This window comes from Onychomys torridus, chromosome X (assembly GCF_903995425.1).
Source record: "Onychomys torridus chromosome X, mOncTor1.1, whole genome shotgun sequence".
Lineage (NCBI taxonomy): Eukaryota > Metazoa > Chordata > Mammalia > Rodentia > Cricetidae > Onychomys > Onychomys torridus.
The window spans coordinates 24,004,130-24,017,096 of NC_050466.1; the positions used below are offsets into that span (position 1 = coordinate 24,004,130).

General features: G+C 42.0%; 1 protein-coding gene across 1 annotated transcript in view; it reads right to left on the reverse strand.

Moving 5' to 3' along the window:
• Positions 1-12,967, reverse strand: part of Tenm1 (teneurin transmembrane protein 1) — an 811,545-nt gene that overhangs the window by 22,049 nt on the left and 776,529 nt on the right. Inside the window, exons 29-30 of the mRNA XM_036174144.1 lie at positions 6,432-6,604; positions 5,027-5,262 (exon numbers count right to left, since the gene is read on the reverse strand). Coding sequence (XP_036030037.1) covers positions 5,027-5,262; positions 6,432-6,604 — 409 coding nt within the window. The remainder of the gene's footprint in view (positions 1-5,026; positions 5,263-6,431; positions 6,605-12,967) is intronic.

Genomic DNA, 12,967 nt, shown 5'->3' on the forward strand with positions numbered 1-12,967 from the left:
AAAAAATTATAGCAATTCATTAATACTTGTACATAAGTCATAAGTGAAACAATACTTTCATCCTAATTATTTTAATACAGCGATTTCAAGACCAAGAATCAGTAGTTTTTATGATTTGAACACTCCAAAACACAGTACTATCCATCAGTCGTGGTGCCTGAAATTTCTTGTCTTCAGGCTTCTCCTTGGAGTTGGGGGATAAAAACACAGAAGACCGCAGGTGCCTTTTTAAAGTGGGTTAATGTATCTCTAAGCAGCTCCTTACATAACTTTTCAGAAAATGAGTGTCTCCACCAAACTGGTGAGAAGGAAGTTAAAATAGTGAGAAATGAGAACTGTCACCTATAGCTGATGGCCCCACCGGGCCCTTTCTGAGGACAGAAGTGAATTCTACTATGCTTTGGGCTTAGTCTCCAGTTTTCTACTATTTGCTGGCTTGGAACCCAGTGTTTCAGCAATAGCTTTCTCCCTTTTAAGATTTTAGAACACATATGAATATTCACATTTTGTATTTAAAAACCGTATTTTGGAGGCTAGAAGATAGTAAGTTGCCTGTGTTTGACCCCTAACACCCTAGGACTGGGGAAATGGAGACAAGTTGTTTTCTTCTGCTGGTGCACTCTGGGTCCCAGCGAGAGACTCTGTCTCAAAAACAAGGTAGATGACTTCTGAGAATAACACGAGAGACTGCTCTCTCATGTCTACATGCACATGCACAAGCAAACAAATCACAATACACACTCACCACACACACACACACACACACACACACACACACACTCACCACACACACACACACACACAATGTCTGCCCTTTTTAGTTTTATTTAAATAGAGTAAACATCACCAGTGAGGGTATTAGTCTTTTCTTCTTTTTGCTTGTCAATATATAATCATTTTATTGGATTTTATGTTTGGTTTTTTTTTTTTGTTGTTGTTGTTGTTGAAGCTGAGGATCGAACCTGGAGCCTTGTGCTTGCCAGGCAAGTGCTCTACCACTGAGCTAAGTCCCCAACCCCTTATGTTTGGTTTTAAATGCTGTTTCCATTATTTTGTTTGGTTTTAAATGCTGTTTCCATTATTTTTCTAAAGAAAATAAAGGAGGCTGTGGTTCTAGGATTTTGTTGTTCACTCTATGAAATCTTATAAAGAACTCTGGGATCCAATACTTGGATAAGTCTCATATGACATGATTATCCACAGACACAGCTAGGTGCAATCTGGTTGTAGCTCCTAAAACAGTTTGCTTTTGGTGAATGTCCAATTCTTTGACAATTGGCTCCATTGTTATCTGTACTCTAATTCCTCTATTGTCCAGGGAAATGAATTTATGGGGACAGATTGATACAGCAGATGAGAAGATACATGGGTTGGATACAAAAGTACTTTATGAGGAAGATGATTCAGACACAACTGGAGTTAGGGGAAATAGATTTTTTTAAAATAAATGAAATTTCAGGATATTAATGTGATTTATTTTCCTTTATGGTGCCTGTGAAGGATGGCAGAGTTAACAGATCCCTGGCCTGCATAGGCTGCACACAATATCATGTTTCCTAACAAGCTTCTCTAACCTTGACTTTGTGTGCGTAGGGGAAAATATCACCACTGATCATTGGAGGAAAAGAATTCTTATTTTCATCTGAAAACAAAACAAAACAAAACAAAACGGTGTGTTTCTCCTGATTTTCTTTCCAGCTAGATAGTCTGGGGCTATAATAGGTAGGGTTTGGAAGATATGATGTCTACAATTTTACCAAATGGACCTTTAAATGAAGCTGTCACTCTGTGCCTAGGCCAGATCTGTTGCCCATGCACATTTACAAATTGTGAGAGTGGCTTTTCAGAGGTGTTCCATTGCTCACAGCATGGCTAGGGTTTCTATGTCCTGTGACTATGTGAAGTACATTCTCCACCTCTCTTGTAATCCTACCTACTCATGTTCTGGAACAGCAGCTTCAACAGGAGAAACAAATGATTCAGTTATGGTGACACTCTGGTACTGGAGAGCACCAGGGACCCCTGTTCTTTACAGGTATACTTACAAATGGGTCACTACATATTTAGTTAGAAAAAGAGAACATTGTCATCAGCTGGCCCCTTGAAAACCTATTAGAAGTGAAGGGTTATCATTACTGAACTAAGAATATCAGTGGGCAAGTATCAGCTTGCATCTACACCTGTCTTTTGGGATCGCATTCATCCCACCAGGCATTCCTTTCCATGTCTGACCTGGGGAAACCAAGGCAGAATTGTACCAAATTCTGTGAATGGGGAGGGCAGGTAAGGGTTAACTAGTTAACCAGCCTTTCTCCTGCTTTTGTATCCTTCATGCTCTTTGCCTGGAGGCCAGCCAGTTGTCCTGAACCACCCACACTTGCCAGTACATTAGAGTCGATTATTTGTCTCTTTTTGTCAGCATTGAAATGAGGAGTCAGGCTCTGCCAAGGTGGCTGGACTGAGTGGGGCGATGATTTATAGATTAATTATTTTAAGGAACATGGCAGCATGGCACGATGCAGTGGAAATAGTGCCATACTAGGAGAAGACCCACATTTTAGCTCTGGCTCTGAGCCTTAATAGCTGTTTGACTTTGGGCAAATCACTTGACCTCTCCAGGCCTTGGTGTCTTTATCTGTAAATTGGGAATAACTACGATTGATGGCTGTGGTGATCAAATGAAATTCTGGCTGTGAAAGCATTTTGTTAACTCTGAGGCATTAAATCTATGTAAAAGACAGTTATTAGATTTTTAGGCACCTGTACAGTCATACCACCTAGCCAATAAGGGGCCCAATCCTTCATTTCCAAGACCTCAGGGAGTACATTAGAAGTTACAGAGAGAAAAGGCCTGGAATTTGCTGCACTCACAATCCAGTCTTCAAATCTATTTAACTCTACCACAGGATGGAATTTAGGTCAACTTATAATTAGCATTTACTGAACCCTATGTGTTTTATGGCTATGGGCTTTTCAAAAGTAAGAAAATTTTGGGACATAAGGTATAAATTACAGTTGATATTTTTTTCTGTTATCTGAATGTGGTAGTGAGAACAAAGAGTGGATAATGTTAGTTATTTTGGTGCTCTTACCCCGCGAGGAACATGTCCCGAACACGACAAACCCACAGAAGAGCTATTTATTAATATAGGATAGGAAGAGACAGATGTGACAGGCCACATGGTCAAGAGAAAAGGAAGAGAGGAGAAGAAGAGAAGAGACCTGTGCAAAATGGCGCCGACTTTTTAAAGAGAGGGCCGCGCATGCGTACAGGAACTCCACCCATGCGTGTAGATTACATGGCTGCATGAGTCATGCCAGATGTTTTGACCCGGAAATGGCTATTTTGAACCGGAAATAACTAGGCGGTCCACTGGGCAAGCCCAACCGTGTGGGCATGTTGTGACTTCCTATCAGTCATCCTAGAAAATCCCAAGGTCACGTAGGAGAGAATGGCTTATACTAAAAGAATAAAAAAATCCCGAAATTCCACTCTTTCTGATTTGGTTCATAATATTTTATTGAGACCATAAGCTGGGGAGGAACTTGAAGTTCAGTTCTGTGATCAGCCGTTAAGCCATTTGTAGAGTTCCTACCTTTTACCTGTGCCTTTAATCCCAGTACTCAGGTTGAGGCAGGGGAATCATAAGTTTGAGCCCTGCCTGGGATATAGAAAAGGACCCTGTCTCAAAACAAAAGCAAAACCCCAAACCAAACCAGACCACTGCCACCATCACCACTGCGACTGAAACAAAATAACATTTTAAAACAAGGTATAAAACTGGCATCAAGGGCAGGGCATCTGACTTTCCCATCCGAATTTCTCTGCAGTAGCCCCATTTCTTGAAGAACTCACACTTAAATGCTGACTTTTATGCACATCTAGAGCTTTGAGTATTTAGACTGGATTCACTTCTCAATTCAGTGGCCTATTTGGCAAATGTTCTATTACAGACTAATCAATAGAACTGAAACATACAGATTGATTTGTTCATCTGAACAACTTCAGTAGTTATTATTAAAAAGACCAAAAAAAACCAAACCCCTACTAAAGACTGTTTTTATGCACCATCAGTAGAGCTGATTAAAAAGCAAGCACACTTGTAGATTTTCTTTTCTGCGTCAAGTCCTATGACTGGTTGGCCTTTCTGCTTCCCTCTTTAGCCCAGTGGTTGGTTGGTAGTTGTACTCTATAGAATTAAATTTACCAGCGTTCTTTTACAGGAAGTAAAGAGAGAATGCAAGCATTCTCTGCATCCTGGGATCCTGGGTGTGATGCCGGTGCTCTGAGGCCTGGCATCAATAATGAATATTTCCTGCAGATTAGCAGCTACTCTGATGCTGACACTGAAATGTGGTCATGTCATCCTAACACTGGTTAATGTTCAAGAAAGGACAGGTAGAGAGGGTGCTGTGGTGTTTGCAGGCTTCCTACGCTACAGGGCAGTGCTTTTGACAGAGATCTTGGCCTAACTGTAGGGAACCGTGTTTGGTAAAGACTTGGAAACTCCAAAAGCTCTCAGTTCCCTCAGACAAGCTTGTCTGAGTCCTCCAGCCCGGTCTTACTTGCAGTTCTTTGTTTCTATGGCTCTATTTACTGACTTTGCCCTACCATCTTGCCTATGTCTAAATGGTGCCTTTGCCTCACATCCTTCTCTTTCTCTACCTGAAAGTGGACACCTGGTTCAATTTGGGGAATCTAATAAGCATCTCCAGGGCAGGCTGGGATGGGTACTGAAGGGCTTCTTGACTAACCATATTTCTCCAGCCTGACTTTTTTGGTGCCTGAAATTGCTACTATTAGAGCACTTTAGCTGGCTAATGACAAAGAAAGCTGCTATTAGAATACACATTTAAGGATACTGAAGCATTGTCAGCTATTAGCACTGACTCTTGAATTAGTATATCATATAAGCTAGCCGGTCACCCAGAAAAGCTTTGGAGAAGTGAGACGAGTTTTGGGAGGCTCTTCAGTTTCTGAGGGAACTCGTGCACATTTGTCCTTGGTTAAAAGGGAAGGGCTTACCCTCAGTCTTCTCTCAAAAGCTGAAACGTTGCCTTTGTTTTGCTCCTTCCTCTGTCTCCACTCAATGAGGTTTGCATTGTGCTCTCCAGGCAATGAAATGTTGCATTTGCCCAGAGTGGGATTTACAGCCCCTGCCAGGATGTGGGGTTCTGAGCTGAGGCTGATCTCCATCCCACTGGCAAAGGTGACACGGAGAGAACCGTCAGGACTCACCCGATAGGTACTTTGAGTATTTTCTGTGGACACATGAACAAAGGAGAGTGAGGGGAGAGTGGGGTTGGTGGGGGAGGAGGAAGAGAAGGAGGAGGAGGAGGAGGAGGAGGAGGAGGAGGAGGAGAAGAAGAAGAAGAAGAAGAAGAAGAAGAAGAAGAAGAAGAAGAAGAAGAAGAGGGAGAAGAGGGAGAAGAGGGAGAAGAGGGAGAAGAGGGAGAAGAGGGAGAAGGAAAAGAAGTTTAGCTTCAGGAGATACATTTGGGAAGGGCTGAGATCATGGGGCATTCATTGGGCCCTAACTGTACTCTGGGCTAGACTGACACTCTGACAGATAGATATATCCTCTACCCATTTGAATCTTGTTATTTTTAAGGCTTGGGTATATCTTGTGAACAGGATAAAAGACTGTTGTCTCACTGTAGGTTGGTCTCCTCTTTTTTGTTATCTGTTTCCTTTAAAAAGCATTCCCTTACGACTCCCTCCGACTTGCTGTATTTGCTATCTTAGTTAGGGATGCTGGGAGCTAGAATGAGAAGAGAATGGAATTCAACTCAGCGTCTTGCCACCTGGGGATGGCATTACAGCCACTGTAGCCCACAAGATAAAAGTTAGTGTTGTTCCTTTTGGGGTGAATTGCCCCATAGCCTAGCAACAGAGTGAGTCCTAATGGCTAGACAGTGAAAACTATTTCTTTGTCCACTTCCCCTATAGCCTTTGACACATTCCTTCGAAATAATATTTTTCTTCAATTCTTTCTACTCTCCTCTCTGTGTAGAATGGGTTTTTAATTCTCTCATACCTCTTGTATTCTTCCTTGGTGCATTGCCTAACTTGCCCTTTTACTCATCCATGTCAGATCTGATCTAGAATGCTAAGCTCAGATGGGGCACAGACTCTATTATTGCCCTCCAATCAAGGAAACCCTAAAAGAACTTTACAAATGGCTAACTGTTGGGAAATGACTTGATGGGAGATCAGAGTTGGCAGGATGTAACCTCATTACTCCCACAGAGATTGTGGCCCAAAGTGGATTCGTGAACTTGTGAAAAGTCCAAATTTGTCTGAGTTTCAGCTGGAAAATAGGAGGAAGAACCCATGTTTTCAATCAGAGGGGAAATTCAGTTCCTTAATAGAGAGGCCAGGTTTGATTGGAGACGTTAAAGCAGGCAAGTTGTGAAGGAAGATCACTTACCTTGTTTTAAAATGTATATAGTACTAGTTGCTGTCAGGTTGGTTGACATGAGGACATTTTCACGGTTGGAAGTGTCTAGCTCCACTTTCGTCAGCTTCTCCAGGTCACTGTGGAAGCTGCTGACCTCTCCAGTAGGAAACGTTGCGTTGGTCAGATGTCCCTCAGGGTCATACCTGAGGAACATAACAAATATCAACCCGAAGCCAACTTGGCAGTGATCACTAAAAATCAATTGGAAGCTAACACAGTTTAACTTTTAGTGATAACAAATATCATTAACCTTGTTCACTAAGAAGAAAAAGGTCAAAGAGATGATTAATCAAAAGAAGGTAGTTTTTAAAGATTCTGAATTCCTGATGACTTCCTTGAGCTGTGCTATTTTACAGAAAAATATATCTGGTAATGAATCACCAGGATGGAAAACTGATTTATGAATCATGTCCTGCTGGGTGCAGTGTTGCAGGGCAATCCCATTACCGGTGATGAATTATAAAAACCAGCAGAGGGTGCTGTTGTCAAAGGAAAAGGAGCCACAAATGCGCACTCAAAGCCCAAGCTGGCCAATAAACTGACTCTGCATTGTGATGGGAAAATTAGAATTTGCTGCTGTTTAAGTTGCCAATTATGAAATGAGTGAATAATTCTTCCAACAAAATGAACAAGCATAGAGGATAATGGAGACATGTTCATTAAAACATTCTAGAGGCCCCTGATCTTGGTATCACTTAAATTCTTTCTATCTTCCTGGAATACAGTGCATAAATGTTTTGTAATTTGCCTATATGAGGAAGACACATTCAAAAAATAATAATTACCTGGGAAAATAGGCGATAACCCATATCTGGAAATATAGTCTACTGAGTTTACTTTAAAAAAAAAAACAAAATTATTGGCAATCTCACTGTCCTCCAAATGGAGACTGCCCCCCTGAAGGCTTTTGATGTGGAGCTAGTCTTTTATTGCCAATGGAACCATGAAAAATAAACAGTTCATTAAAAGTAAAGACACGCACTTGGAAACCCATTACTGTTTTCTTTTTAAGTTGCAAATTGCAAAATATTTAAGCACTTTTATTTGCCTTTAAAATGTTAAGCCATTATATTCTTTTTAGGCCAAGTGCATAGGATGGAGCAAAGACACAGTGGCAAGTCTGGCTCGCCCTTCCTCTTCTCTTACCTAGGTAGTTGCTGAAATTTGAAAATCTAGACGAACTTTTGGCTAGGCCATGTTTTAGAGGATGGAGCTGCACTTGAGGGTATACACAATGCTATTTCAAGTTCCGTTTACCATGTACATGTTGTGTCTATGGGCACACATAAATGATCAGTTTAAACAGTTGCGTGAGTGTGCAAAGAATCAATCAAATGGGTCATGTGATATCAGAGACACTCTGTTATGTTGCTTAATTGCTTAATTGGATCCCCCTCCCCCTGCTTTCAAATGGGCTTCACTCAAAAATGCTTGGTGTGCTGTTACTATGCAGCAAAGGACTCTTTGTCAAGCCCAAACAGAGCTGCTACTTGTGCCTGGGGTTAATGGCAAAATCTTTCCTTTGCCCAGTCTGTTTACTCACAGCCTGCTCTGGGTCTCTGCACCTGTAAGCAGCAGCCCTCCAGTCAGAAAGCAGCACAGAAAGGCTATGTTAGGGGTAGAGGTAGGGTTGGGGGTAGGGACAGGTAATGGGGTAGGGGTAGAAACAGATATAGGTATAGTGCCAGCCTTTGTCTGCAAGCTGGTCCTTCCAGAGGAAGAAAACAATGTCCAGCTTCTGTCATCAAAAGGAATCAACCTGCTGCTCCCCATAGGAGTTTCCAACTGGCAGACAGTTTGGGTTATGCAGAACTTCCTTCCTGATCCCCATTCAGCATAGGAAACTGCCTCATTGTTTCCCCTTTCCTGGATTCTTGGTCAATGCCACTGTTCTTCATTCCTGCAGGAAACTGGCTGTAGGTACAGGCTGTCAACTGACTTTTCACTTTGTGGGCCTCTACTTTTTTCTCCAGTCACACAGACCTTTGTTGTATTTTCTTTACTCTGCTTGCAATAGAACCTGGAGTAAGAGCTCTACATCTGAGCTATCTGCCAGCCGTCTCCTTGCTCCATATGAAAGAGTTCAATGATTGTGCCCATTTGTGAGAGCAAGACAAGTTCAGACACAATTGAGAGTCATCTATGCATATAGATGTAAGAGTCCAAAGGTCTGGTAAACCATAGTAACCAATCTACTTAATACCTTTAAAATGAACTCACGCAGTTTTTGCCTGAGATGCATTTTAATGTTTATTCTCCACATCACAAGCACAGTCCTCCATAATCTGCTTCTGCTATTGCTTTCCAAAGCTACAGAAGTACAATGGGAGAAGGCAGCTAGTTCTGGATAAGACTAGAATTACCCAGACAGATTCAGGTGGGAGGCTGCTGTTTGGTCCTTTTCTCATGAAGGAGGCAATGTTTCAGGGAATAAGATAACATTTCCCACAGGCTTGTCTAGTTTCTGAGTAGCCAGAAAGTCATCTTGCCTCATTTCCTTTCTGTGGCTAGATAGGGATTCTTATTTCAAACTGTACATTTGTATGTAGCTCCAAACAAAGGATCCCAGCCCCCAACACATTTACACAGCCACATTCTGCTCTTCCCAGTCAAAGCAGTTACATTTGGTAGTGTTGTAGTGTGGTGCCTCTCATATGCTCAATCATTTATATGGCTCTGGATCAAAACATAAGAGACCCACCTCTCTTCTGTGGGGTCATTACCAAAGAAAGAGCTACAGGCAGATGTAAACATCAGTGGGTAATTCCCTCCTCAAGTTTGGAAAGATTGCTCAAAGTGGACAAGAAAGAAAGAGAGCCTTTGATTTCCCAGGGCTTGCTTGAGCACCCTGCCCCCCTCAAAAAACCCCCATCACCGGGGAGTGCATCTGTCCAGGCTGAATGTCAAAGAAACAAGTTTAATCAAAATCTCTCATGTTGTGTTTTTTCCCTCTTTGGAGCTTTCATCCTTTGGTGCAGAGAGCACAATCCAATATGCTTCAACTGGTCCCCTCAGGCCACAACATGGGAACAACTCCCTCCTTTCTCCAGGCAGTATAGAGAGCTCATTTAACCAGGCACAAGACTTCTGCCAAGGGAACTGTGCCATTAGGCAATGAGTATTGCCTTCCTGGTCATTAGAAGTGGGTTTGGTGAGAGGAGATTTGGCAGTGTTCCTACAGTGAGGGCATACCACACACTAGTATTGAACACTTAGTTTAGTTCCGCACTGTGATAGACTGTGCGTATGAGCATTTGTGTGTATGTGTGTTCATGTGCACATGTGTGTGCTCTGGTGTAGCCTGTAAAGGAAGAGTCATCCTTTTTTAAGTTTAAATTTTGTGTATGGGTGTTTCCTCAGCATATATGTCTGTGTACCAATTGAATGCCTAGTGCCTATGGAGGCCAGAAGATGGTATCAGATTCCCTGGAACTGGAGTAACAGGCAGTTTTGAGCCTATATGTGCTGGAAATTGAACCCGGATCCCCCAGAAGATCAGCCAGTGCTCTTAACTGGGGAGCCATCTCTTCAGCCTGTCAAATTCATTATCCTTGAGGGGGATATACTTTAGCTGGGGGAAGTTATATTTATGCATTATTAAACATATTTGGCCTAATCTTTTCTCATAAAAGATAGTGTGATCTTTTCCCAGAGGAGCATTTAAACTAGATCTAAACTGCACTGAAGAGAAACTCGAAGTTTTCCTACCTTTGCTTACAAGAAAATATTCAGATTAATAAATGTGTGATTCATTATTTTTATTTTTAAAAGGATGGACAGAAGAGTCAGACCTTTTTACTACCTCAGGTCAAAACTGACCAATCTAATAAGCATTCTTTAGGAAATAGTGGACCCCATCTTTCTCATCAGCAATAGGGCTTTCCTTTTCATGATGCCCATTCAAGTCCACAGTGCACTTAAGCCTCCATTTGTCTTTCATTCAGTTAATTGAGTCATGTGCTAGGTCTTGGGGAAATGGTGCTGAGCAAAACCCACAGTCTCTAGTATAGTAGATGAAACATGCACCAAAATCATTCTAGTCTCAGGACTCTGCCAGCACATATGTAAAAGAAGAACTGTAGAAGCCCAGTAAAGACAAAGGTCAATTCTTGCTGAGCTGAGCATAAGAGAGGGAAGGAGATCATGGTGTGGTAGTGTTTCAATCCTGGAAGGTGTACAGAGACTGGGGAGGGAGAGAAGCCATTTTAAATAAAGCAGGAGCATGGAGACCAGCACAGACCTATGTGGCAGGTACACCGGGAGAATGCTGTTCAAGCACAAGGTTTCTTTAGGAAGGAAGTGGGAGAGAAGGCTGGAGAATCAAGCTCAGGCCCGAGCAGGGTGCAGGGAGGTATACCAGACTCTGGAGGTAAACATGAAGTTACTAGGTAGTGTAGAGGCACGGGATAGAATTGTTCTGTGGGGTGGGACCTGATCAATGTTATGATGGCACTGAGTTGTGGATGGGGAGCAGTAAGAACTACAAGGAAGCTCTAGTCTTAGTTCCTGTAACTAACTCAGTTTACATGGATGTCCTGTGAAAATGCAGCTATACTTCTTGTCAGCCTCTGAAAAGCTTTTGTGCCTCTCTGTGCTCCTAATCTTTATGTGGCTTCTCTCCAGCATCGCCAAAATTCTGTTTGCCTCATTATTGAGCCATAGCAAAGCTCGGTACAAAGAGAGGTATTTGAACAAAGATGTTGAGTTTGTCCTTTGATACCTGAAGGAACAATCCATATTATTACATTCTTGTTTATGTGTAGTTTTATTTTTGTTTTTGAGAGAGTCTCATGTACTGAGACTGAATTAGAGACTGGGGCTGAATTAGAACCTTTTAGGTAAATGAGATGATGGTTTGATGGGGCTGGAGATAGAACTCCTGGCCTTATACACCTTATGCAAGCATTCTACCAACTGAACTACGTCCTCAGCTCCTATTTTTTTTTTTTTATTAGATTGTAGTCATTTATCTACCCAGAGGCAAGAGCTGCACCTGTAACACCTTAATTTTTTTCAGGCTCTATAAGACACTAGAATCTTTCTTATGTTTGGTTATGAGCCTTAGCTGTTAATGAATGAGCCACCTCTCCAGCCCCATTTCAAGTATTTGATGGAGTAACTATCACATAAAACTTTCTGCATGGACACATGGTTTATGTACCTGGGCCCCTTCTAATCTGATCTGGGAGGAAGGGGGTCACCCTTGACAAAAACTCAGCATTTAAAGAAATAGTCTAGAAGGCATCAAGAAACATGAAAGTTTTTCTCACTTGTCAGTAAGTGACTACTTGTGTGTGTGGAAAGAAATATACTAACAAGAGTCGAGAAACAGAGAATGCAGAGGACCGAAAGATCAATAACACATGGAAATACAGAGGTCCTCACAAGTGCAAGGATTTCCTATAAAGGGCAAAGGGACTGAGGAGCCATTAACTTGGCCTAATCTGACAGCAGACACAACTGATGCTCTGGCCTCAGCCTGAGGCCTTTTCCATTTAATGTAGCAGAAGATTTTTGCTAGGAAAATGCCAGAAAAATAAGCAAAAGCACCATGGTTTCTGTTTCCATTCTGAGGACAAAGAGGATTTGCTTGTTATGTGAGGTGCAAGGCCTTTCCTTTGGATCTCCACTGTGTCAGGGTCATTACAATTAGGGACCCATTAGCTTGTCAGGGCAGAATGCATTTCTCATTGTTCCCGTACTCTTGTGTTGACAGTCACCTCCTTGTTAGCCATTTCTCTGTGGTCAGCTTCTCATTCTTGCCCACCCCTCCCCTGACACTCAGGATGCTTATGGGCACTGAAGCTTCAAGTACTAATACTCAAGGGTGTATAATTTTGATCTTGGTCCAAATCAAATAGAATGATGGAAATCAATGAACTATTTAAACAATATCCCATCATACAATAAAATCCCCTACAATACAACTGCACAAGAGGCTGTTTTAAGTCCCATTTGCGTTACCTACTGCTCAGGGTCATCTTGTCATTTTTCCTCTCAATAGCTGCAGATAATCGAAAGCTGAACAGATGACTCTCACGGGTCTCTCTACACATCAAATCTCCATCCTGTCAAACATTGCTTCTCATCTCACAACAGAGTTTCTATTTTTAACTTGGAAAACCATTTGTCCCCTTTAACCAAAGAAAGAAGCCACTTTCTCACTTTAGAAAAACATTTGACGTTTCAGGAGAGCCTTTCAAGTTTCTGCCATGCTTAGCCTTATTTTGACCCTAATTGACATAGTAGGTCCAATTGTGTGTCCCCAAACTTCAGGTGGAGAAGGACATTTTGTGGGACTATCCAAGCTTGGACTAAAGTACAGGAAGATAGAAGTGAAACAAGCCAGCGGCAGAAGGTAGATGATTTGAGCCCATTATTAGGGACAGAAACCATGCATTCTTACATGGCCAGGCAAGGTAGGATGGGGCTCTTTGTTAGGGACTGCTGTTCAGCCCGAGAACAGATAGCTTCCAAGGGAAGGGGCATGCTCTCCCAATACATCT